Genomic DNA, 27,003 nt, shown 5'->3' with positions numbered 1-27,003 from the left:
GCGGCTATGGAAGACATCATCTCCTTCTTGGAAGCTGCTGTAGAGAGACCCCTTGACCTTACTGGAGGGGCCCATGGCAAAGTGGCGCTCAGAGAAACTGTAAGGTGAGACCCGTCCTGTGATGTTACGATAGGAAGATGAGAAGGTGTTGATGTCTTCCACACTCAGCTGTCTCCAGCGGCTGCTCAGGTCATCCTCAGGGGCCTGGACATCACCTCGACTGTCCAGAGCGCCGCCATGAGCCTGGCCCAGTCCAGCTGTGGATCCCATACTGTGAGAAGAGGCCAGGCGAGGGGTGCTGGAGTGGTATGGTTCACTGAAGCATGAAGCTGTCCTTGTGTACGCTGGTGAGGTGCCCTTCTGCGGACTCCTGGGGGTCACCATGTGCTGGATGCTAGGGGATTTAGGGAAGCTTGGGCTGTCTTTATCATACGAAGACATGCTTTTGCGCTCATAGTCCCCACTCCCACCATCTCGCCAGTCCATATAGAGACCCTGGTGGGAAGAGGATAAGGTGCTGCTGGCAGCGCGCCCGCACCCACCACTAACTCCTCCCTTCTCATCTGATGCAAGGCTGAAGCTGGAGTAAGAACTGGAAGCAGGGAGGCTGCCAGTGCCAAACTCGTCATGGTGGTGGAAGGAGGATGGAGGTTCATGATGGGAAAAACTTCCAGAGTGGAAGGCCTCTTCGTCTGGGTTGCTGTCAGTGGAGTTCTGGGCCTGGAGTTGAAGCAGCCCGGTGCCATGAAGGTCAACGCTCTGCCTGCGCTCTGTGTCTTGCCATCGTTCAGGGCAATAGAGGGCTGTATCACTGCAGTACAGGTCAGATGTCTTATACGCAATGCGGCGGTTCAGGTGATCAGTGCTTCCTGTTCCTGTAAGAAAGTCTCCATCCTGTGGCTGCGGACTTGGTGAGCGTGTTACAGGGCAACTGCTTCCTGGTTCCGGCTTCTCCAGGACCTTGGCAATTACAGAGGTGGGCACGGCGTCAGAGTAATTGGAGTGGCACATTGCCACGGTGGCTCCGCTGCCCCGATTATGTTTCTCCATGTGGGAACTGATGCGTTCCTGGAAATCCAATGGCAGCTGGAAGATAGATATGCAAAGAGACAAAAGAAGCTTGCTGAAGATGGCATATTAAAAATGAAAATCTACACGTTTTTTGTTGAAATTGTGACTGCTGAATCAACCGGTCTTCAGATTTTGCCAATAAATCGCTCTAAAAAATTAAGAATTTCTCAATAGCTTTTTCTTAATTATTGATACAATCAACTCTTATCTCTTCCTCAAACATATTCGACGCAATCTGTGTCTGCACTGAGAGTATTTTTATAACTGTTCCTCAAGGATTTCAATCTATAGTTCTGGTTTAGAAAGTAATTCATTCTTGCAAAGCCCACACAGTCCAGACCAGTTCATGAATCTCGGGGGCAATTGCACAACTCGGCCCCTCTGATGAATTAATCCAAAAATTGTTAGTTCATTTATTTCTCTGCTATGTACCAAATACTGTTGTGTTATCCTTTTTCAACTATTTTGTCTGTTGTTTACTTATCTTAGATTTTTCATTCCATGAAAATGAACAAATAGGAATATTAATAATATAATAAATTGCACATCTCTATTTAACTGAAATATTTCTTAGATATATATAAATATTTCCTCTTTCCAAATGTTCTCTGTCCTGCTCTCTCCATTCTGTTTCTGTCTATCTGTCTTGATCTCTTTCTTTTTTTTTTTCTCTTGCTGCTTTTCTCACGCAGACAGAAACATAATCTGTTTGATTGGTTCATGTTTGAGAAAACTGTTCCTGTCAATTACAGACCGGTTCTTTGTTCCTATTAATGATGGTCAGGGTCAGCAGGAGATGTTCCTTCCATACTGAGTTCTCTCTTCTCTCCTGCCTTTCTCTATCATTACATCTTTCTCTTCTTGCTCCACTGCCTTCTCAACCAAAAAGCCCTCATTCCCTCTCTCTCTGTCTTTTTCTCAGTGTCTTTCTCTTGTCTACCATCAAACACATATCAATTCCACAGGGAACGGTTTAGATTCAAATTAAACCAGTGCTCTGGGTCTCCAGCTGAGAATAGAAAAAAAGATCAAATACTGACTTGGCTTTGTTAAGAAATGGAACCTCGCCTCGGCATAAAATAACCTGCATCTTTTAAGTTGTGGCTATTTTTAGCAGCCGCTGCCTCTCCCAGAGGGAATAGAGATGGAAGGTGGTGAGGCCTTAGGGGGGCACAATAAGTCTGGGCTCCAAGTAAGCTAGCTCAGCATTAGCTGTTATATGAGGCAAATCTTAATTAACAATCGCATAGTTCTGCGGTGTTAATCCATGTGACAGCGTACACGTCCACAGGTCTTATTGAAATAAGTGGTTTGATGGTGTATGATGGAACTGGCAATTACTATTTTAGACATTCTAGCAATTCACTATAAAAGGTTCAAAATATTCCACATTTAAAGAGATTTTACATTTTATAACCTTTTTTTGATTTACGGTGAGGCTATCTAACTTCAGAAAGAAGAAAAAAACTCACTCTTCCTCTTACAAAATGAGTTCATTAGCAATAAAACACACCCATTCTCAACTGACTGTTTCTAAGCCTCTCTCCACTGAGTTACCGTTGCCTTTAAAACCAAAAGTCTGTAAAAGGGTCTTAAATATGCACATGATGGCTGTAACGCTAAAAAATTGAGGCTAAAGCTACATGTCCCAGTCAGTGAGAGAATATCCTCACCAGCCGATGAGCTCTAGAAGACATGAAAATAAAGGAGCAGCTTTGCTTTTGTACTGCAAGATAGAGCTAGTCAGCCCTGGTGTTATAGTACAGTATTAATTATTTACATTTTTTGCTGCTATATCTTTTTGTTGTTCTTGTTTGACCAGTTGCTTATGGTGGTCAACGTTAGCTAATTTTAGCAAACTTAAGACAGGTATTGCTGTATAATGGCCATCACTGAGCCAGTTTTCTGACTTAATTACAAAGCTGGCATTATATGATGTTATTTGCATTTACTTCCATCCCATAGCCACTATTTAACCAAAGTTACAAAGGCTTGCTTTTAGCTAGTTCAGTTTACATCCATTTCCCGCCCTCATGTCCATCGCTGTGTTTCTTTAAGGAAAACTCTGAATTGTAAGGAAAGCAGAAAACATCACCTCTTTAGAGGTCTAACAAGTTGAATTCATTGTTGTCCCATTTTATTTAGCTCATCATTGATGCTAACTAATTAATAGTTAATGATGTAAATAGGTAAATAGTCAAATGTATCTGTATACAGTACTTAAGTCAATTATCGGCCCTGTTTTAGAGTATAACTTTTATTCTTTTGTGCATCAGGTGCTGTCTCAGGTGAGCCTCTCTTTCATTCATTCGCTCATTACGCACAGCAAGGATGCAGATGGTACTTCAGACAGCAGACCTCCATCAGTCTGACTGAAGAGGCCATGAGTACTATGACTGTGTTATTGTGAAAACTGCTCATCAAGGCTTTTAATGGTACACTGACGCAACACAGGGAACATCTCCATTACAGGAATAATTCATAGAGAATTTCAATTCATTAGTACACTAATTATATACACCATAAGTTCAGGTTTTGAATGCTAGGCCATTACATATATTGTTTCATTAGATATTTCCTGATTTAAATCAGGCAACCTTCCTAATATAGGCTATATTTTATTTATTTATTCATTTATCTATTATTTAATTTAACACCGATGCATTGAGGAGGTTGATATGTTCTTTTAAATCAAAAAAGGGTTAAAAACATGTTTATATTCCCCAAAGTAAGGGATCTTATAGGCACCAGTATCGATACTCATCCCTATTTCTTTATTCATTTATTCTGTATAGGCCTAAAGCTAGTCAAATTTAAGTATATTAAGTCTAAACATACTGGAATCAGTCTGCAGAACACCCACCATGGAAAAAATTAAATTTTTTAATTGCAGATTGTAAACACCTCACATTGCTAAAACCTCTGAATTCCCAGAAAAAATACAGAAGACATGACCTCAGTGTCCTTAATGGTCGCTATAGATCTGGTCAAGCTGCAAAATTTTAATAATTTTCAGCCTTCTGCTACTATACAGGAATTAAAACACTAACAATTCTATCTCATCTTTCAGAATTTGAATTATTAAGTGTTTGTTAATTTAAATATTTTAAATTCAATTTTAAATCCCCAAGTCAGAAAGCTTTTTGTTTCAGTGCAGATTTGAATTGACACATTGATGCAGTTGTAGCAGCAGTGCTGGGGAGCTCACCTCTGACATCTTGTGTGCTCTGTAGTGAGACTTGGAGCACTGCAGCAGCTGGGCTGCCAGGTTGCAGTCTTTCCTGTACAGGTCCTGTAAGAGGCAGAAACAATATCCCTAAATCACTAAATTCATAGTTTGAACACTTGTTCATTTTGGCAGCCTGATTGTACAAGTAAGCTTTTGACCGAGGGGGATTATGTTTGATTAGCCCCTGGGAAAAATCTGTAACACTTTATATTATAGCGTTCTTATTGTGGTTTAATTATTTTGTAATATTCGGGGATTTGTGGGGGAAATTATCCCAAGACACAGTAATGGAATGCTACTGTTGAGCAATAGCAATAATACATCTAAAAGTAAAACTTATCGATTTACTATTTATGAGGTACTTAAAAATTAATTACGGGTCATGGGGAAACAAAACCAGAAACCTGGCATGACCAGGGTAACAATTGTTTAATTATGTGAAATATATAAATGTATATAGAGTATGTTTTTTAAAAAGTATGATTAATATAAATTCTTCTGAAACATTGGTATAAGTAGCCTGCTGTATTGGGCAATTCATTGATTTAGTGACCTGTCAAATCAAAGGAACAAATTCATCCATTGAAGGTGGTAGAGTTTAATTAGTTACCATGTATTACCTTGGCTATATTATTTCACTGGGTTGACATGCAGGATCGTAATAACACCACCGAACCTTTTCATTTGTAATATATTCTATCTGCCCAGTACAGTCTGTGCTTATTTCATTAGAGTTGTCTGAAACTGTGAAATCACTTATCTCCACCTACCAGTCTAGGAAGCTAGTGCAGCATTATTTAAATCTTTCTCTGTGCTTTCTTTCTACGATGGATGGTTTTCAGATTTTTAGTTAAATTTCAGAGAGGGTGGTCTACTGGCATAGCAGATGCTCGGTTTAGTTTGTTTTTCTCTGTTTCTGTGCATGCATGTGTTTGTGTGGGTGGTTACTTGTTTAGCTGGTTTCTTTTCCCCTAACTCCTCTATTAAACCCGTCCACTTATATAGGTCAGTTCTTGCTGCACTGTAGACTCTTCCTGACAATTCCTCCCATAAACTCAAAGCCTTCTCTTTGTGAATTTTTTTTTTCTAGTGATTTTTTTTTAAAAATCACTTTATTTCTTCTCATTCTGCCGCCAGGGGACATTTTTTTGTGTGGATGGTTCAAATAGACCCGGGAGAGGTCTTAGTTAACGTGAGTTGTACGGTGTGTTTCTCCTGGGAAAAACAACCACAGCTTTGTGGTGAGCCAGTTTTTGTGAGGTCTGAAGATGAGGTCTTAACATACTGTATTTATTTCAAATGTGGTAATGACAGTTTCTTTTGGCTTTATATAAACCTGGTATTCTTGCAATCTATTAACCAGTAATATGCATGGGCGGATAATGAGATAACGGGCCCTGGGCACAGACATGTAGAGGTCCCCCCACTCCTCCCACATAGGAGCATGACCCAGACTGAAAGAGACACAAAATGACTACCAACGACAAGGCCACTTTTGCATTTCTTTGTGTCAATTATGTTGTTTTGCGTTTCCATGTGTTCATTTTGCATTTCTGAAATTTTGCGTTTCTTTGCGGTCGTTTTCCATCACTTTATAGTCGTTTGATTGACTTTCCGACAAAAAATGTTAAGAGTCACTTCAAAACAGAGGCTTAAACCAGGGCCCCGCCTAACCCCCCGAGCCCTTCGGAACCTGGGTCTGTGCCTGGTAGGCCTGTTCAGTAATCCCTCCATACTAATAACCTATTGTATATGAAATGGATTTATCACTTAAGAATAACAGAAATGTAGTACATTTAATTTAATATGATGTATTTGCTTTTCCCGTTATGTTTCAGGCATGACATACATGAAAGGTTACTTGCTTTCTCCATGTTTATAAGCAGTGAATTCAAAGCTTGCTCTCTGGAGGAAATGCCTGCCTCACTGCTGGCTTTGATGGGACAAATTCTCCACCCACTCAAAATGAACCTTGACTCCAATCAGCCTGGACGGATCTGGAGGGATTGTCAAAATACTCTACAGCTCAGAAGTGCTAAAAACTGCCATGGACCAAAGAGAGAAGATCTAACCTAACCTTGAGCCCCCAGAAGAGATATCAGTAAAATCACTTGAAAGAAAGCGAGGCAACAGTTTGCCACATGCCCCTGAGCTCAGATCCACGCAGCCCTGGTTCCAATTTCTGGCAGCCCTCAGGATGCCCATTGATTTCAGGATAATCACTATAAAGCACCCAGTGGCTTAGAGTTAATTCCTCTATCTACTGTGGCTCCTTGAAGCACAAATATCCCAGATGTTGCAGAAATACAATGGATATGAGACTTTTGGCAACAGTGGGTTCACAGAGGCTGCAGACAGTGTGACAGGAGAAAGTTTTTCTAGCAGTAAAAAGAGCTTTATGAAAAGTTTTCATTTCAGCTGTTGTTTAGGTGCTTGCAAGGCTGGGTTACTGAACAAGCAAGGAAAGCAGCTGCCCCAGGGCCCCAGATCTCTGTGGCCCTGAATGCCCCAGGCTACTGCTTAATTTGTGAGCCTGTAGGCAAAATATAATTTGGCCATGTCCTCAACCAAGTCTCATCGCACAAAAAAGTTCAGATACTGTACAACTGGGTTACAATAACCCTGCTTTATGTTATTGCACAATGCTGCCAGGGATGTCAGCGGGAGCCCATATCACACGATGCAGCCCTGAGTACTCACATTGTCCTCTCTGAGTTTATTAATGGTGATCTTCGCCTCCATGAGGTGGTTGTTGAGGACGATGATCTCCCGGCTGAGGGCTCTCTTTTCCTCTTCATGGTGCTGGGACTGCAGAAAAACAGAAAGAATCGACAAGGGAGAAGAGAAATTGGGGAGAAAAAGAAAAACAAAGGATGACAGAGGCAGACAGAGTAGAAGATAAAAGGAGGGGCACAGGGTTAGAGGAAAGGGTTGAGTGTTGAGATAACAAGAGAAAAATGAGGGAGCCAAAGTTGGAGGAGCAACAGAGGGAAAATAAGATGATAGAAGAGGAGAAGAAAAATGAGAGGAAGAGAGCCGTAAGTTACTATCAGTCTGAAGCCAGTGCCAGCAGCAGGTCTTAATTAAAAGAAGATTACACTCTCCAGAGTTCATATCATATCAATTACTATGGGAGTAAGAGAAAGAGAAATGGGGGGGGGTAAAGAGGGAGAGAGCGAGACAGGGAGAAAGACAAATGAAACGCTCGTTCCATTTTCAGTGATTACTGTCAAAGAAATGCAAAATGACTCTGCTGGGGTGACATTTTAGACCCAGTAATAGCGGCGCCTATGATGTCTGCTGGTTGGCTGGTCTGTCTTTCTGTCCGCCCACATTTATCTCAACAACTGTTAGTCAGATTGTCCTGAAGTTTGGCACAGACATTCATGGTGCCCCGAGGATTGTTTCTGATGATTTTTATGGCCCGCACCTTTAATCCGTTATCATTAGCTGAAAATTTCTACTGTACACATGAAACTCATGATACAGACTGCAAGATATCTTAGAACTTAATAAACATTGTCATGGAGTAAGCTGAGCACATTCATGCTCCCACAGTGATGAATTTATTGGATTTTAATGCCACTGTGGACTAGCACTAACCTCAGGATGAATTTAGCCTTTTTTAAAGTGGCCTCATAGTCTGCTGGGTGAGTATCCCTAGGAATTACATCCGTATTGGACAACTCCTGGGCACCTAATGATTTACGTCCAGTGCCAATATTCAGTGCCACGGGAGGAAGCAGCGTGCCCTTTATGTGGTAAAGTGGAAAGTAAGCATGGATGTTGGGGGCTTTATTGGTTTTTAGTACATCTGACTTTCATGCAAGAGGCCGGAGTTCGCATTTCATCACAAACCTGCCTTTAACGTTAACTGTTTTATCAACCATAACCACAATCATTCCCTGATCTTAACCTAACCTCATTTTAGTTGCCTAACCTTATCAATACCTTAACCATGGTTTGTTTGCCATAACCACAGACTTTACCTCAACTAAACCCTACTGTAACTGAAAGTAACTAAAGTAAGGTTTTTAAAAACATTGGCATCAGACCTAAACTCTGGATTTCATTCACTGATAATGATTGTTGTTCAGAATAATTGAGCAGTGGTGTTCTTGGCTCGGCTTGATCTGGCGATAGGGTTAGCCGCATTGGGACTGGGTGATACGGATTAAAATGATACTGCAGTATTTATGACAACATGATCTCAATGCTAAAATGTTACAATATTTACTAAAATATGCATTCAGAATAACATGGTAAAACAGTTAAACTTGTGTCCTTCCATTTAAATCAAATGATATTCTTGCATTTACTGGAACAAATCCTTTAATTTTGAAATAATATTTATATTCTCAAATATTTGAGTTTTTATGCTGGGAGAGGTTAGACAGATAATTATCCTAAAGGTGCTAAGAATCATTGGAAATTCCATTTAAAATTCATGGTAACTGACCAGCAAAGTCACTCTGCTGATGAAGACTGTGTGGTACAGTCAAAAGATCCAGCACAAGTGTTTAAGTGGACCTTGAGTTCAGATTATTTCAATCATTAGTTTAATCGTTCTGTCCAAAATCTTCACATCGTGAGCTGCAGTTAACATTGCAGCCTCTAGGGGCCAGTAATGGGTTCTGTTGGCTAAGAAATTGTGCTTTCCATTTGTAAGTCTCTCTCTCTCTCACTCTCTCACACGGACAGACGCACGCACACGCGCGCGCACAAACAGTAGAAATTGTGAAACCTGCCACACAGCACCAGCTGACAAATGATACAGCTCTGAGCACTCGCTTGGCCTCCCACCCTTCTCTCTTCTAATCTCTCAATAGCAGTGATTGTTTTGAAATACAGGGCTACAGAGCCAATCTAATAGGTGGCAATTAATGTCAGTTTAAGCAATAGGCCAGCATTGATATTCAAATCCAATTCTGTTAGGGTCTCATTAATCAGCTGTCGAGACATGCAGCTCTCTTTCTCCAGCTCATTACTCTGGATTTCTGTTAATAATTTGCTGACTGTGCGGATGACCACATCAGGGCATAGTTACATAAATCCTTCAAAAACTATAAACGACTTTAATCCTCTCACCCTCTATAGTTTGGATGATGAAATGAGAGGAAAACTACTTATTAAAGTACTAAGTGTTAGAAAGGCAACATTGGACATGAATATTAGAAAGACAATTCACAGAAATCCACAGAATATAAATTGATCAATTTTGATCAGAATTGAACAAAACTATCTTTGGCATTGCACAGATTTTTACCTAAATTAGTAGTGTAACAAATACACAGTGGGAGAAGAGTTATTTGTATCCCTTACTTGAGTAAAGGTAGCAATACCACAGTGTAAAAATACTCAAATAAAAGTAAAGATGATGCATTGAAAATCTTACTTAAACCTGCATTAAGTGATTTTTATGGCCACATGAGGGCAGCATAACAAGCTGTGAGCACAACTCCGACAGATGATCACCAAATCAAGTAGTTATGGTGTTAGCTAAAAGGTTCCTATTTACATGTCTAGCAGACATGTAGCAAGTGTGGGGTCATGTTTGTGGCCACCTGGTGACTGTAAGTCCAATACTCACTCTCCTTCACCAACTCGTGAGGGGAAAGATTTGACTCTTTAGCTGCTAAATAGTCCAATATGTTCACCAGCTGGTCGTTGGCGTCTTGTTGTTTGGTGCTGGGCGGGGAGCGAACAGTGAGTTTGTCAGAGAAAAACAGCTGTTTGCTGCATTTGAAAATGACACTGATGAGAGCAGTGAGAGGGAAACAGTAGAACTGCGGGGCCATAAAACCAGAGCAATGAGCTAAAACATGCTGAAAAGACCTGCAGAACTGAGGGGGACCTCAGAGTGGGGTGATAATTCTCTGTGGGTTTGTCAGCATGAACAACCCCATTCACATTACACATAGTCATTAGATCCAGTGTTAATATAAAAACATTGACAAATGCAGCTTTAAAACCTGTGTGATCAACTAAATGCTCGAGTTTCTTGCTGGCCGTCTTCTTAGTGATTAACATCAGAAAGGAACATGTTAAAACTACAGAAATAAGACCTAAGTTGTCGTAAAAGTTGTATTAAGGTGTTCATATCATGTAAAAATATTAATTTGTTGCAATTGTCTGTTTCATCATTAGCTCAGTCCCAAAGTATCCAAGAGGAACATTCAGCTTTAATATCTGATTCTACTAATGTCTCAAATCTTTCTTGTGATAACTGTGTTTCAATCCCGGAGTGATGTGTGGGGTATTGCCAGCTACAGTGACCCTGAGTGTCGCGAGAAAGTGTGAAAACAGTGTTGTCCATTTTTCAAATTAGTCTGCCACTTTGAAGCCAGGTGTAATCCTTTTTTTCTTCGTTGTAGCTGCCTTTAATATCGCTCATATATCCAGTAAATTGCTTGGATCTTCTAACATACTGATGCTCCTTTTGCACATGATAAATGGCAAAGTTGTTTACCTATAGGTTAAAAAAATTAACAGAGGGCAGTCTTAATAGGCTCGATACGATGAACATGATCCAGTGCTGTATTCTGAAGAGAGGGGGGAAGTGTAATTTTAATTACAGCATTATGGCCAGCGGAGGAATCACAGTTGTGCACACTTGTTTTTGCTGTCTCCTCCAGTCACACTGTGTTGGATACACAAGCTGTCACCAGGACTTTCTTATCAGTTGGTGCCACACATATAAGAGAACAGCATCAAGGAAAATGAATATGCAAATTTTGAATATCATATCTTGAGGAGATTGCCCCAGTGGAGGAGGAGGAGGGATACTGTTTCTCACCACATGGTAGTTCAGAGACTCACTGCTGCGTCTTTTTTGTCTTTTGACCATCCCTGCGTGCCGGTTCCTTCTAAGTAAAAAGGTAAATATGACTGGAGAAAAAACATCTAAATCCTTTCTTAGCTAACAAATGATCAGTTTACTCCTCTATAATGCTGATATTAAATTGAATAAAACAAGAACAAAAAAAGACAAAACTTCGAGTTAAATTATTGATCAGGAGGATTTGTTGAATTGAGTGCACGGTGTATAAAAAGTGAAAAATATGTCAGGTTTTCTAAGACACCCTCATTTTGTTTTAGGCATTCTGCTGGAGATTCTGCCTCTTCACTGAGCAACAAATGAAGCTTAAAGCCCATGAGATGCAATTACTGAAAATTTCGGTTCACGGAGGAGAGCAGAAATCTCCTCTGCAGTTAAACACAACCTTATTTTGGGGGTAAAAAGAAAAGAAAACAAATTAGGTTTTCTACCCTCATTAAAGAGGATTTTCAAATCAAGACACCAAAGATAACGACCCCACTGAACAAAGCTGATTCTAAATCTTGTGAACAGCAGTTTTCAGAGTGGAGGAGACCCCAAAAAGTCGATCAATGGACACAATGGAGGTGGGAAAAAATATCTGGCCGACCCAAAGTGATTACTGTCCATATGAACTTCCCATGTGAGGCTAACAACGTTTACTGCAATAAATAAAGCCTCAGTTTGTTACCGATAGAAATGAAAGATGAAATTGAACCTTACAGCCAAGACTATTCTGGTAGTTTTACAAATAACATACAGTATATCTCACATAACTGGTGATCATTTACCAAAGCACAGAGTATTTTTGTTTTTCAATTGTTTTACCTTTCAAGCAGCCACTTGGCTTCAGTTCATGCCAGTACTGTATGAACATCAACTGGAAAAGCCTAGACCTGACTTGAGATACAGCAGGTAATTGATCATGATCAATACCTACTCCATGTAATGAAGCCTTTTATTTCTTGGGGTCAGTTTTATTGATGATGTAGGTGTGAACACAGACTATTTGGCTACTCTTCCTTGATGACGTGCTAATGCTTTGCGACAGCAACAATGCATTGCATTTATGAGCTGCATTGTTGGGAAATGGATTTAAACTTGTTGCCGTTTGCTACCAACTCTTCAAAGATAAAACTGTTGTTTTCCAATAGTTATTATCAATAAATCCCATGAAAACAGAAAAAACCTGCAATGTGTTATTCTAGCTGAAATTACTTTCTCAATTCCCTAACCTATTTGTTGCACTTAGTCTAAAGGACGTTGGGTCCTACTGAAGATGTAAATGTTTAAAAATAGGTTACAAATACATGGTATAATTTTTACAGATGGCTTGATACTTTCCTAAAAAAGCAGGGCATTGTAGTACTAAACATTTCTCAAACAGAAGTAAATACATCATTTGTTGGGGACTATTTTTGGCTGCGGATTAATACACATTTGGTGCTCTAATGAATGTGGGATTGACTCAAAATAAAATCCAATGTCCATCCTCATTATCATGAAGAAAAGTTCTACCCTGTGCAACAGCATGGCTCATTCATGTGGTTTTAATAGTTTTTGGACAACAGAGGAGCTGAATGGCACAGAGGGATAAGCTTAGGTATATTAGCATTAGGTTACACAGACGACACGTGTTGGTAGGATCAATTCATTGTTGGTTTTTATCTTTTCATAGGATTTTTTGACAATGAGAAAAATGTAGAATATCACCAGAATTATCCTTTAAATCGTTACATATTTCTTCAGTGAATCAACTGCAATGTCACAAAGTACCTGAACAAAAATAAATGAAAAGTTATAAAGTTAGCTCTCTGCACTGTACATAGTCACTATATGGTGATCTCAAACTAATTTCATGTCTCTGCATTTTTATAGCATGTACTAAAATGGAAGGAAACCAATGGCTGACTGTAATGTAACAATAAATGTTTTTGATAAATGTATGGTAAGCTATGGACTTTGTGTAGGAGTGTGAAACACTACATTTTTTTAACATTGTGTTTAACTTCTTTTTTTTCTTTTTTTTTTTTTTGCTATTGGGTTGCTGCTGATTCACTGCTCGGGCAGCTTTTCTGCTCCAGAAAGAATCAGGAGTTAATAATTATGGGCATTTACATCTGCCTGGTTTCACTACGCTGCTGCTCTCCTGTGTCTACTTTGCACTTTTCACTGAGGAGTTATGATTAACGACTATAGTGTTAATTGCCCTAATTAGTGCATTGCAGACAGGCCTGGTTGCTGCTCACTGAAGAGCAGTGAGCAGCACACAAAGAAAGGGTAGACTCATACAGAGCAACACATGAACACATAGACATAAAGGGCTTCCTCACACGTCTCTCACTCAGCACCAGGGCTATTGTTCATCTAACACCTTTCACATCGGTAAACATAGATGAAAAAGCCATTATTTGCTATTTGGTCCTTCTTTTGGGAATCTGTGACTTCAAAACAACAATAAATGCTTCTCTGCCTCAGGTTTCTATGACTTCTCTGTTCACCAACCACACACTCCTTACAGAACCAAAAATATTTACCATCAAAAACTTTCATAGTCTGCTTGTTTCCTCACTATTCTCCTCTATTCTCTTCTTCACACCAGCATATATTTCATGCCCCCTTGTTTTAGATTTAGATGTCAGCTGCACAAACAGTTACTGGTCTGATATTGCCAGGCATGATAAACTGCGCAGCTAACATGCATTGATCCTGAATCAAATAATATTGATCATTCAATCTTTGTTTTTTGTTTTTTTTTGTAGTGGCTTGGCTAAGAAAGAACCGATCAGAGGCCCCAGAGATTAGAATGCGCCTCTGTGTTTCATAAATAATTCAGATTGGTTATGACAAGCGATAGATTAATACATCTGGACAGAAACGTCGCGCCTCCCGAGAACAAAGGTAAACCATGCAGCCTCTCAGGGGGAGGCTTAGAGGAGGGCTGCAACTAGCAATCATATTTCATTATTGGTTATCCTATTGATCAGACTTTCAATCGTGAAATGATTGATTTAGTCTACAAAATATGAAAAATAATGACAAATGCCCATCGCAGGTCATTGAATGTAGAGTGATGTCTTGAAATAGCTTTTTTATTCTGACCAGTAGTCAGTGCTGAACTTGATAAGACTCCACATCATGTTATAATGCAATTTGTTTTAACAGATTGATAATTATTTTGTTCTTTATTTGTATCATGGTGTTGTTTTTATATATCTTGCTGTTTAACTATGTCTTAATATTTTTTTGTTATATTATTGAAATTATATAGTTTTATGTTTATATACTCAGATATCCCTTGAATTTAAGAGCTCATTTTGAGTGGGATTTACCAGATTAAATAAAGATTGAAAAACACACAGACACAAAAACAAGTTACTTAATTTACAGTATGAAACTGAAATGAATTAGGGGATGTGAGAAGCTGTCACTGAGGTAGACCGGCAGCTTTCCACTTAACACCTCAGATTTCAGATTTAACACCCAGTCGTGCTGCTTCCAGAAGATCACTGATAACTCCTCAGTCATATGGTGGAAGGGCAAATGGGAAACTGGCCAAGAGTTGCGGTGGATGGGGCAGTACCAGTACCAGTGAAACATCAACTACTGTAGGCTATATTATTATCTGGGCTAATATCTCTGTGACTGTCACATGACCGTTTCTCATATTAGGTATGGACCACTGCTGTTGAACTTATCTTCTGATTTCTTTAAAATCAGAAGATAAGTTTTTATTAAACGTGATAGAAGATTAAGAGCAGTTATAAGTAATTCATGGCAGGACTGTGTTTAGTGGTGACAGCTGCTGATGAAGTGGACATTATCATTCCTAGGAGGGCAGTCACTGAGTAAGACGTCGACTTCCTGCCAGTTCCAGGGCGGCTGTTAGTTTGTCGACCCTTCCGAAAAACTCGCTCTTAGGAGGATTAAGAAAAATAATGGCTTTCAGCACCACTGACAGTTCCTTCACAACTGAAGAACTAAAGCACAGTAGCTTGTTAAAGAAAAAAGATCAAGTACTATACACAAATAATCCATATTATATAAATGACCTATTGTACAATTAGAAGTATTGGTAAAACTTGTAGCTTACATTCTTAGTAGTTAATTATGGTTTATTACAGTCTGAGTTCAGTCTGAATCTTTAATGTCTCATCTATTCTAATGCAGTCTTTTGGTATATTTCGGGCTCCACAGACAAAAAGGCGACCTGACAAAAGTATGCAAATATGTCTATTCTGTCTCAGAAAGGGCCCAAAGATTAATTTGAACTCTTGCTAAACAGTCTCACAGTCACCAACTTTTGACTAGTCGAACACCTGCACTGCCAAAGCTACATTTCAGTAAGTTGAATTTTTTTTTAAGGTAAAGACAGATCATGTCTTATTCTGCCCATGCAACACGGTTTATCTACAGATCAGTTCTGCACTGACTGCAACTACTCCAATGTCATCACAACGTGCATCTTGCCAGTTCTTCCAGGCGTTAATCTCTTGCTTTGCTCTTTCTGAAGTACTTTTATTCTTCACTGTTTTTCAGTTGACCTTGCCGGTTCAGGCCGCTCAGAACTTTTAATTACGTGTCTGATTTGATTGGAACTGCCTTTGTCACTGCCTGCCTGGGCTGTCTTCTACAAAGGAACATACCCCCCCCCCCCTTGAAAAACCATTGCATGACATGACATCAAAAGAAATGGCAATCCCAATGAGGCCTGCCGCAAAAAAAAAAAAAAATCCCATACTGTCTCCAGCCATGAAGACCGATTTGTTTCACTGAGGCTCTGCTAGACAGACAATCCCTTTCAAAATCATTTTCACATGACTAGAATACATTGATGTGTGTGTATACTTTACTTTATGAGAAGAATGGGCCACGGTGGGAAGACATTTTAGACTATCAGTCTGCTCATGGTATGACAAAGCAAGAGGGATTACATTGGAACATCACAAATAATAGGCTGCAAATGCTGCAAGACAGATGGTGCTGTAAATGGCTGTCGTCTGAACGTACAGTACTGTATTTCATGTCTGGGTTGATTTATTACAATTTCCATGCCTCACTGGTCCACCAGTGTGCATGAGTTCACAGAAAAATCCATCCAGATAATCTCCAATCTCCATCACCTGCCACAAATCAAAATAAAGGTATTCGCAGTAGCCTCTGCTTACAAATTACTCATAGTGGTATCTTGTATGGATCATAAATGTTGATGTGCCTTTTTTGGATCATCCACTTTCTAGACTTCCAGACTGGATTTCTAAAAATACCTTACCGGCCCAAATGTAAGAACAATTTTTTCTGGGAATTATGTTTGGGAAAGGACTGAAAGAAAAAACATGAATTGCAGGTCTGTGAGGGGGCGTGAAAGTCGGGCACGCTACACGCCCATCCACAACCCTTACTTCCACATCCTATTTCCAGCATTGTTTAATGTTCTGAAATCATCCAATATGAACATAATTCCTGCGGACACTGGGCTAAAGTGGGACATTCTCTCTGGAAAGTCGCAAAAGACAATTTGTGGTTTTACAGGGACTAACTTGCTGTAACTATGTCTTGGTGAACAACAGTTGAGAGCAGTGTCTTTCCAGAGTTTTGTCATCACTGTAAGGCTGCAAAGCAACCAGCAGAAACAGATAAACTGTCAAGACACAGTTACACGTCCGTACCATCTATTCGCACATGTCCTAAAATGTAAAATGATTCGTTTAATGTTTAATGTTTGCAGTTTTTAGTGCATTTTATTACACTGTTTAGCCCACCACGGGTCAATATTCTAACAACTGCCTGCTGGTTCTCTAATAACTTCACACTTCCTCCATCAGCGTGTGTTCCGGGCAGACAAGCGCCGTGGATCACGCTTCTGATGAGGTTATCATCCACTTTAATCAAGATAGTGTAAGTCATAAGGATGGACCTGGCTGTAGAGCCGGCTCATCTCCTGCACCGATTCTGGCCGATAAGTCCCAAAAGCCGCGGCTGCGAGGGGGAAAACTCTCAGGCAACCTCTCAGCCTGATGCGAATGGACAGCTTCGGCAGTGGCGACCAGAACGGCAGTTAGCTTTAATCGTTTTCTCACGGGGTTGCATGGCAGAAAAGACCAATTACATTGGACATTGATTGCGCTGTCTGTCTTTGATGATGTAATTGTTTTGCGAGAGATGAGAGTGGTTCAGCTGCTAAACAGGTGTGTTCAAATCGATTATAGCAGATTTCTCGTTTCTTAGACAAGAGGCAGACGGATAGAGAGAGCAGACAGAGTAAATGTCATCATCACTCTTACATTTTCTGGCATGTATGAGACCGTAGTTTATCATCATGTCATTTATTATGATGACTGTATTTGAAGATCTGAGGCTTGCGTGTTTACTGATATTTTGTCTTTCTGTCTGACTCTCAGCTTGAAACCCCAGTCTTGCACTTTTCCAGTTATTTTCCAATTCAACAGAGGCCAGGGCCTCTCAGCACAGTTCCTAATACTTAATACAGTACAGTCATTATATTATGTTTGAGCATGTGAATGCAGGTTACATTAAACTACACTCCGATTCCTTTGTCTGTCTGCAGTGTGCATCTCCAGTGTAAAAGAGTGGGCACACACAGCGCTATTGTATGTGACTGGCAGTTGGTACACTTAACAGAAGCTCTCTTGGTTGAATCATCAGTTCAAAAGATGAGCCACTGTGTTAGAAAATGCAACCCTGTATCCAAGAAGTTATGTTCGTGCAGGACGCATTGCAAGAGCGAAGAGTGAAGGAAAACCAAATTATATACATTGTCAATGAACGTTTTGCTGATACACTCAGTATGAACAGTTTGCAACTTGGCAGATGCTGTAAGTTTATTCGTAATGTTTCCTCAGGGATGTAAAATATCCATTTCTTTGATAAAAAGTAAAACGTACAAGCAAATGTACATAAAAACACCAGAGTGAACATTGGAGCATTCTTCCCCAGAGCTCGAATGAAGTTTGCATTCGAGCTCTGGGGCTACAGCTCTAATTCACACCTCAAACCAGCTTCTTCTCCTAGCAACAGCAGATGAGACTCTGGGGGTTTGTGGTATTTAGAAACATCCACTATCATAAACTGATGTTAAAAAAAAAAAAAAGGTTTCTCAGAAACAAGGTTGAAATACTAGAACTGATGGACATAACATAAACATTGGTATCATCAAACTATCCAGGAAATTCCTGAGGATATCATTAAAGGAAAAAAATTTAAATGGGCAATTACAACGGTTAAAATACCTTCAAAACTACTAACTCTATTACAATTACTGTAAGCCATATATTTTCTTTTCAAGCTACTTTTGAAATGTGACAAGCTGAGGTTTTATAAACTTCATAAATTTGAAGACGTCTATTTTCTCTTGGCTCTAACTGAAAACATAAAAAACTGTTGAAGGTGCAAAATACGGAGCTCAGGAAACAGTTGCTGCCAAGACAACAGTTTTTTTCTTGGCTGTCTTTGTTTAACAACTGGTGTAATCTAAGAGTTTCATACCAAAGCAAACTATGAATAATGGTTTCCTAGTAACTACAGGACTTCCTGTTCTTCAGTAAATTATTCCAGGTCAAGCTTTGGTTCACAACCTGTTTTGCTCCATGTTGGTGGATAAGTTCACAAATCCCAAACACCAGCTCTGTGGTACTTTCAGACACCATTAGGATTTTGCACGTCTTGCTGACATCAATGCGAACAACAACAGCAGCAGTGAGAAAATGTGAAAGGTCAGAGAGAGAGGCCCGTACAAGCAGCAGTGGCCTGGAGGCTGGACGAGCTGGAGGGATAAATGTTTCAATCTGTAACCCCTGTTATGCGGTGGAGGAAGTACTCACATCATTTAACTAGGTAAAAATAGTATTGCCACAACAGAGAAATACTCCATCGCAAGTAAGTGCCCTACATTCATAGCTATATAAAATTAAAAGTACAGCAAAGTAAAAGTTAAAAAAGCAAAACTTAAACAAACTATCAAAAGTAAAAGCACTCACGATGCAGAGTGGCCATTTCTAGAATCTTATCTTATTATATATGACATAATTGGATTATAATTACTGATGAATTAGTATGTAAGCATCATTTTTATTTTGTGGATTAAACTGAATAAACTTTACCTGCTCTATATACTATAGTTTAATCTATAACAATGCGTGATATTTTATAACCTTGCAAAATATTCAAATGATCAAAATCTTAATTTGAAAAGTATGAACAGCTGTCAAATAAATCAAAGTAAGTGAAGTAGAAACAACAATATTTCTCTCTAAAATGTAGTGGAGTAGAAGTATAAAGTAGCGTAAAATGGAAGTAATATGTAAGTTTGAGTTCCCTAAAACTATATTTAAGTATAGTACTTGAGTAAATACACTGTTACTTTTAACCACTGCTTTTTCAAGTGCAGCGCTATAGACAAAGACACCTGAACATTTAGACCTACACCCTACTTACAGCTGCGTGTATCTATTCTACATCTTGCTTTAATACTTAGTAATGCATGGTATGTGTAAAAAGACTTATACTTCATGTAGTTATAATGCTTTAATACTGGGGTGAGTCAAAGTGATGCCCTCAATAGCAGAAATGCCCTCAAATAAAATCAATTAACAGTAAAGGTTGTAAAATGAAAGTGTTTTGATGATTATTTCTTTATCGATTCCAACACTAATAAACTTGACAGTAATTAAATACAGTAAACTTTAATGACACCAAATGAAGACCACTGTGATAAAGGTACATGTAAAAGTTGTTTTCCACACTAGACTAAATGGCAGCAAATGGACTCAGTTAAAAGGTAATAAAACAAATATTAACTTTCAACCTAATCAACTAATCCTAACCTTTAACTGCCCTCAACAAGAGAAGACTCTGGTTGTAATGGAAGGTTTTGGGATATAAAAGTGTGGAAATGCACAAATGTAAAACATACATACAATATCTATATCTATTGATCTTCAATCAAACATTGTAAAATCAGGTCTCTTTTCAATATTTCCTTCCTATTGCCAGAGAGAGATATGATTTTGATTACAGGATGTGATTTTGGTCGAGTGTTTGCCAAAGATAACATTACAGATAACATTTTTGTTTGACACTGATATGTTAGTTTCAGTAATTTGAATTTAAAACTGCAAACACTTCAGCGGGAGTCTCTTACCGTCCTGTGCATCTTGTCCTCCAAATCCTGGTTGATCCTCTGTAGAGCTGCATAGCTGCTCTGGATCCTAAAAGAACGAAAAAGAAAAGTGTTGTGCCCTGTTAAAAATGCAAAGCACAACATATGATGACTAAATAGTGTTTTACTGGTCATAAGCCTAAAAAGACACCAGTAATCTCCACATAAATTCAGACAGAGAAGTAAATAAACGACTAGATCAGGGGACTGATGGAAAATTGGGGAGAGGATTTGCAGAATATTTTAAAGACTGACTCAAATTTGAAGATCACTCAGGACAACAAGTGCCACAGCAGGAGATAGTGAGAAAAAAATATTATAATATTTAAATATATATATTTAAATCCTTAAATATCTTATGATCAGAAATCAGTAAACATGCAGAGTCAGACCCGTAGCACTGACTCTGCTGCTGAAGATTAACATTTTAAGCTTTTTTTTGTCTTTTTCTTTCTTTTTCTTTTAAAAAACTCTTTTGCTGTCGCATTTCTTCATAACTTCCCCCTCTTTTCCTCTGCTTTTTATTCCTCTTGTCACTATTGCTCTTTGGTAGACCTCCAGTCCATTAGTAAGGTTGATGGAACAGGACTTCGAAGTCCCATCGAATTCTGTCACCTCTCGGTTCAGTATCACATTTTCACATTAGCTCTTGGGCCTAAGAGAGTGTTCATAAACCAGCATTTATGACTCCATGAACCAGACTTAAAAGGAGAGTGTGGGCAATGGAGACAAAAAGACAAATCATAAAACAAAGAGCTGAAAGAGAGGTTAGGAAGGAGTGTAAATGAGAATGAAAGAGTGGCACTGGAAGAGAGTGGTTTACTGCTTGGTGGAGAGCAAACATTTGTACTAAAAAACAGCCATTGTGAGAGGCTGTTACTCATTTAAGAGGAGCATAAAGAATGGCAGCTTTCCTTTCCTGAGCTGAGTCTGTCAGGCAGCTCTAACAACGAGCTCTACCAATCATTCAGATGGTTAAAATTTGGGAGACAGCAGGGGTTGGGCTCTGCCAATCAGGACAAAAGAAATGGGATTTGTGCACAGCCTGAGAGGATCAGACTCAGAGAGAGTTCCCTGGTCACATGCAAAGATGGTCCATACTGTCTGCTTCCCATGTGTCATGCCAGAGATGAGTTTCAAGTTTATTCAAACGGCATATTTTTCACAATTATTTCTGCCATGGCCACAGAGAATGCTCTGTTCCACCTGACCAGAAGGTTTGCAGTATTTGCAGATAATCTTGTTGCTCTTAGGTTATCATCAGGCTAAATTAAAACTGATAGCCAGAGGGCCACTCATCTATTTGTTGCTAGGCTACAGCTTCCTCTCCTTGTTGAAATAATAAAATAAGATTTATTACAAAATTGTGTAAAGATAGTGCCAACTCAATGTTTTTATTTAGAAGCGTATTGCCCTGGTGTATGAATGAATACATTGCTGGCAAGAGGCCGTGATTCACTTCATCCCATGCAGTGAAAAAAATGTATTTAGTGGAGCATTACGATAATAATGCATTATTTTTCAATAATAACATGGCTTGTTGTGATTAAGGATGGTTAAGTAAACAAGCAAAGTTTTGCAGACATTTTGTCAGGTGTGTGATTGTGTGACAGGTGCATCGGAGGGCAGCAGAACCTCTCACACACTATCTAGCTTGTTCCTACTTATTTAATACAAGTTTTGGTCTAAATGACCTTTATTGGGTATGCGTAAATATCATTATACTAATTCCATACATAAACACATGTACATACTGTAGATGCTCATTAGATTATCCAATCAGAGGACCACAGAAATTTAGGTCAGTTGGTGCTTCCAACACCTTGAGGAAAAAGAAATAGCCAATCAGGTAACTCAGTCCAAAAGCCTATCAACGTAGCAAATTAACTATGGTCAAGGTCACTTATGTTCAACTAAGGTTAGGCAAGTAAAACACATGGTTAAGGTTAGGGAAATAATATTCTTAGGGTTAATAAAAGGCACTGAATCCTCAAATATGGTCTTAATTATTAGGGATACTGGGCTGAAAAGAAGGCCTGTTTACTTAGAAATATCCAGAAAACATCACACCATCAAAAGCTCAGAAAGATACAAAAGGTATGTAAGGGAAGAAATACCAATATTCATCATAAATGGTCATCTTTTTTCATCATACGAAATAAGGATCACTTCCAAGAACATCCAGATAACATCCATTCGTATATGAATGGTATGGAGGTGAGAAAGCATTTTCTCACTAATTTTTCCACTCTTAATACAGTTACTTTTTATGCATACAGGTGCAACAAGTGCAACACCATGAATGCCATGGTGGAGGCTGTCTGAAAGTGTGCGCCATTATCCCTATTTGAACAGTTATTACGCTTGACTCTATTACTACTGTGGCCTATAAACACTTTTGCTTTTAGATGTAGTTGGATAGCAAAAACAAAGTACTTAGTTTCAAGCATACCTGGGCTTTAATGACGCCCTTGAGCTGTCATGGCCTTTAAATGAAATGTTGCATTATATGAAAGGATTCTTTATCTATCACCTAACCCAAATTTCCTCAATGTCACAGCTCGACTTTTGGGGGGTTCTTTTTGGTGGGAGAATTAAGCAGCTGATAATCTGGACAGCACAAGCATACAAATTAATAAGGCAACCAGCCGACAGAGTCACACACAAGTGCATACACACCTGCGCAGTTTCTCTGTGAATTTCTCCAGTTCCTCCTGGGCCCGGCGCAGCTCCGTCTCGAGGTACTGCCGAGTAGAGTCAAACTCTGTTTCCACCATCTCTAGTTTGTGGGTGGTGTACGAGAGGCGCTTACGGAGGTCATCCTTGTGGTCGTGGAAAGAGCTGAACGGGGAGAGAGAGTTTAGAGCACAGGATTTGAGAAGACACAGTCACAACGATGTGCATTCATTGTTGTCAAAGTTTGTCAGACTCAAAGAGCCAAGCGGAGAGCAAGAGAGAGAAAACAGAGACAGAAACAAGCAGAAAAAGCAATTGTACAAAGTAAAGTGTGCATGTCTTTGTGTGAGAGGGAGGGAAAAGGATGAAGTAAAGCTAGAGTGTAATTGAGAGAGGGCCAAGCCAGGGGGAAGGCAGGGAGTCCAATGGGGAGGAGGAGATGGATGGAGGAAGAATACTAATCAGTTCCCATTCACAGGGAGGGAGCAAAGCTGGGAAAGGAGCTCCCATCGGTGTAATGGTGAATTCCCTTACACACAACCCTCCCTATCGAATCTCTGAAAGCATAGGATGTTTGCCGGGTAGACGCAGACCATGGGTGATTCATGGAAGAAGAGGGGAAAATATAGAATGGACAACGGCTTTGTGTGTGAGGAAGCTTTAAAAGAGGGTGAAAGAGCAAGGCAAGAGCATGAGACAGAGTGAGTGAGAGGCCAAAGTAGCACAGTTTCAACACCACCACCATCAACAACAAAAGCATACCGGATAGGGAGCAATATTTTTGATCGTGCGTTTGATGCAGGTTAGAGTGCGGGGGGGATGAAAACACAAAGACAGGCTTGACTGAGGGAATGGATGTGGTAATGAAAGGCTAGTGATGGGGAGCAGGGGCGGTGTGCGCTCTGGGGGATTTAGCATCTTGCCAGACTGATGGATACTTGGCTCACAGAGAGATTCTATGTCTCAGCGCTGCCATCCAGCAGGCACAATGAAAGCCCCTCCAAGTTCACCTCGGCCCAGAGCCTCAATTAGGGAGTTGGCGCTGAAGAGAAGAAAATGGTGTCCAAAGAAAGACTTATAGACTCTTTTATGTCAATACGTGGGAGGGGCAGTGGACTACCCTTAATGTTTAGCTACTTGGTTTAAGATCTCTGCTAATTAAGAATACATCAAGCAGTACGTAGTCAGTATATAAGTAGCCAAACAAAAATCAGCCCATAAACATGGACCCTGACATTGGAATGGTAGATAAACATCTGGCCCCATGGAGAAACAGAACGTAAAATATTTACTGGAATAGATCAAAAATTTGAAAAATACACTTAGTTGACGTATTTGCAAGAGTGAAGTGAGAAAATTGACACCAGTTGTGGAGTTGTGGTTTAAAAGACACAGTTTTACATTTGAGATTCATTTTCTTGCTGAGAGCTAGATGAGAAGACTGATACATCTCTCATATCTGTGAGTTAAGTACAGAGCTGGAGGCAGGAGGTTAGCTTAACTTATCAAAAAGGCAGGAAGAAGGGGAAAACAGCTAGTCTGGCTGTGCCTCTGGGCCTATAAACAACTCTAAAGCTCATCAATCAGAGTATAACATATATATACCATAAGCTGTATCTCACTTATTTAACCTGTATCAGAGAGTAAATGTAAAACAGAAGTTTTTGGTTTTATGGGTTGAAAGTATTTGTTGACAAAAAACAACAGGGAGCAGAGAAGAGACGTAAATACATGTGCTGAGCATCAGAATATAGTTATACTACGGTGTGTACGGTTTAAAGTTTAAAACAAACAAGATATGTCTTAATTAGTGAGCTTTACAGTTGTTTTTAGGTAGATTTTGGGACTTTGGTTAGAGCCAGGCAAGGTGTTTCCCCCTGTTTCCAATCTTTATGCTAAGCTAAGGTAATTGCCCCCAGAGTCTAACTACTAATTGTCTCATCTAACAGGTGGCAAGAAGGATATTATGTGTATTTCCCAAAATGTAAAATTATACCTACATGTAAGGAGTTGGAATCAGGATAGCTTAGCATAAAGACTTGAAGCAGGGAAAATTTTAACAGCTACTGTAGCTGGGGTTCAATTCAAAAGGAAAAGAGCCAACTACCAGAGCTACTAAAGTTTACTAATTAACAAGTTGCATCTTGCTCGTTCACCCTGTACAAAAAACCCCATGTAAATTTAAAGATTAGAATTTGCAGTTGTACAGGGAGCTGAAATGGAGCAGTGACTAGTGACTAGATAGATAGATAGATAGATAGATAGATAGATAGATAGGTCACTGAATAGTTTATGTATCTGACATGCTGAGACTTGCAGCCTCAGCACACTCCGCTTGCCTGACTTTACAACAAAACGAAATCTTTACTGCCTCTCTGCTGTCTAACAGCTGCAACTGATGTTGTAAAATTACATGGCAAGGAGCCAGAGAACTACTGTAAGTACATGTGAAAATTGCTCTGGGCTCTTATCACTAAGTAAGGTCAGTTTAATTAAGTCTGAGAAGCCATCGATTTTTTTTTTTTTTTTAGGTTATAAATTTTTTTTTTAGGTGTCCAGATGACTTTTAACTTTGATGTAGATGTCAGTTGATACATGACAAGAGATATGAAGATGAATGATAGGAATGAACACAAGTCACATTATTTTTTTAATGGCTTTTTAATGGTCATGACCTCCCAATGAGAATCCACTTCCATTAGTCAAAATGAATGAATTGAATTCCCCCAATAATGAGGCTGATGTTTAGAGTTTAAAACACTCCCCAGACTGAGTCATCTTACCTTCTTTTCTGATGTTTGCAACCATTTCTCTGGGTTTTGAGGGCAGTTTTGCCAATATATATCTTTTTCATATTTTTCTCTCTAATTCGGCTCTCATGTGTGTATCGTTGTTGTCTCTGCTGCTGCTGCTGGCTGGCTGAATGTTGAAGCCAAGTTTGAACTCTAACCACAAACCAACAGACAAAGCTCTAAGTCTTGCCTGGGGAGGCAGATAGGAGTTGGCTATCTGTGATGACCCTGGCAAGAGAGCAGAGAAAAACAGCTTTGAAGTCCCACAGATTTAGAGGCACATTTAGTTCTGTTGACTCCGGAAAAAAAACTGCAATTTTGTGTGCATTCACAAAATGATCCAGTTTGGAGCAGAGCTGGGGGCTCAATTAGATAGGTTCAGTAAACAAACTTAAATAATATGCAATACTCTGAATTATTGCATCTCCAGTTTAACTTTGCAATACCCATTCAAAAATATTTTTCCTATAATTCTATAATCCAAAATAAAAGAACATTTGAATTTCTTAAACATAACTGTTTACACAGTCAAATAAATCTACAACACTGACACTTCAATATTTCTAGCACTTGAGCCTTTTTCATCATTAACTTCTCTCTCTTGTTGTTGGGAACAATTGAATGGTACAACCACAAACTGGAGGACCTTATGGAATAGTGAATTATTGACCAACTGACCACAGAGACTATTCCTCAATAAATCAGTCTTATGATGTATAGGTGTGTGTTTCCAATTCCATTCTTCATCATTGCTTTGTGGTTCTGGGGATTGGACTCAGGTCTCCTGCACCTTAACAGCTTAATAACCTGCCACTGGCCATCATAAAATGCCACAAAAAAAAAACCTTTCTAGGTGCATTTGACAAGTCTTGTTGAATTGCAACACATATTCGCTAAGTCCCTCCTCAAGCGCTGATTGTCCAATCACAGTTTCTCTGCATGTTGAAGTGGCAGTAAGAGATACTTTCGAGGGTGGTCTCTTTTTAGCCTTTCGAAACCCAAAAACCCGAAATACGAAAGTATAAAGAATGGATTAAACAGTTTGCTTATTTGCTCCTACGTAAACTTCAAACATTAACATTTCTAGCTAATAAGCTTACTACAGTAACCTAGCGGAGAGTTGCTTCCAAGGCCAAGGCCAAGGAGCATTTTATTAGCTAAGTCTATTTTGTGCACTTACAGGTTACATAAAAAAGCCACATTCATAACTGATGTATGATGTATATTGTCCATCATGCCA

The 27,003-nt window shown here is 39.4% G+C and overlaps 1 protein-coding gene across 1 annotated transcript in view; it reads right to left on the bottom strand.

The window, feature by feature from the left end:
- The window catches only part of LOC120795668 (brain-enriched guanylate kinase-associated protein), a 26,281-nt gene extending 456 nt beyond the window's left edge, over positions 1-25,825 (bottom strand). The window contains exons 1-6 of the mRNA XM_040137753.1: positions 25,755-25,825; positions 22,975-23,136; positions 20,278-20,344; positions 7,001-7,108; positions 4,280-4,363; positions 1-1,086 (exon numbers count right to left, since the gene is read on the bottom strand). The exon at positions 1-1,086 is cut by the window's left edge and continues 456 nt beyond it. Coding sequence (XP_039993687.1) covers positions 1-1,086; positions 4,280-4,363; positions 7,001-7,108; positions 20,278-20,344; positions 22,975-23,136; positions 25,755-25,825 — 1,578 coding nt within the window. The remainder of the gene's footprint in view (positions 1,087-4,279; positions 4,364-7,000; positions 7,109-20,277; positions 20,345-22,974; positions 23,137-25,754) is intronic.
- Between the last annotated feature and the right edge of the window lie 1,178 nt (positions 25,826-27,003).

Source organism: Xiphias gladius, chromosome 10 (genome assembly GCF_016859285.1).
Source record: "Xiphias gladius isolate SHS-SW01 ecotype Sanya breed wild chromosome 10, ASM1685928v1, whole genome shotgun sequence".
NCBI classification, from domain to species: domain Eukaryota; kingdom Metazoa; phylum Chordata; class Actinopteri; order Istiophoriformes; family Xiphiidae; genus Xiphias; species Xiphias gladius.
Note: the sequence above shows the minus strand (reverse complement) of the source record. Positions and strands in the feature narration are given on the sequence as shown.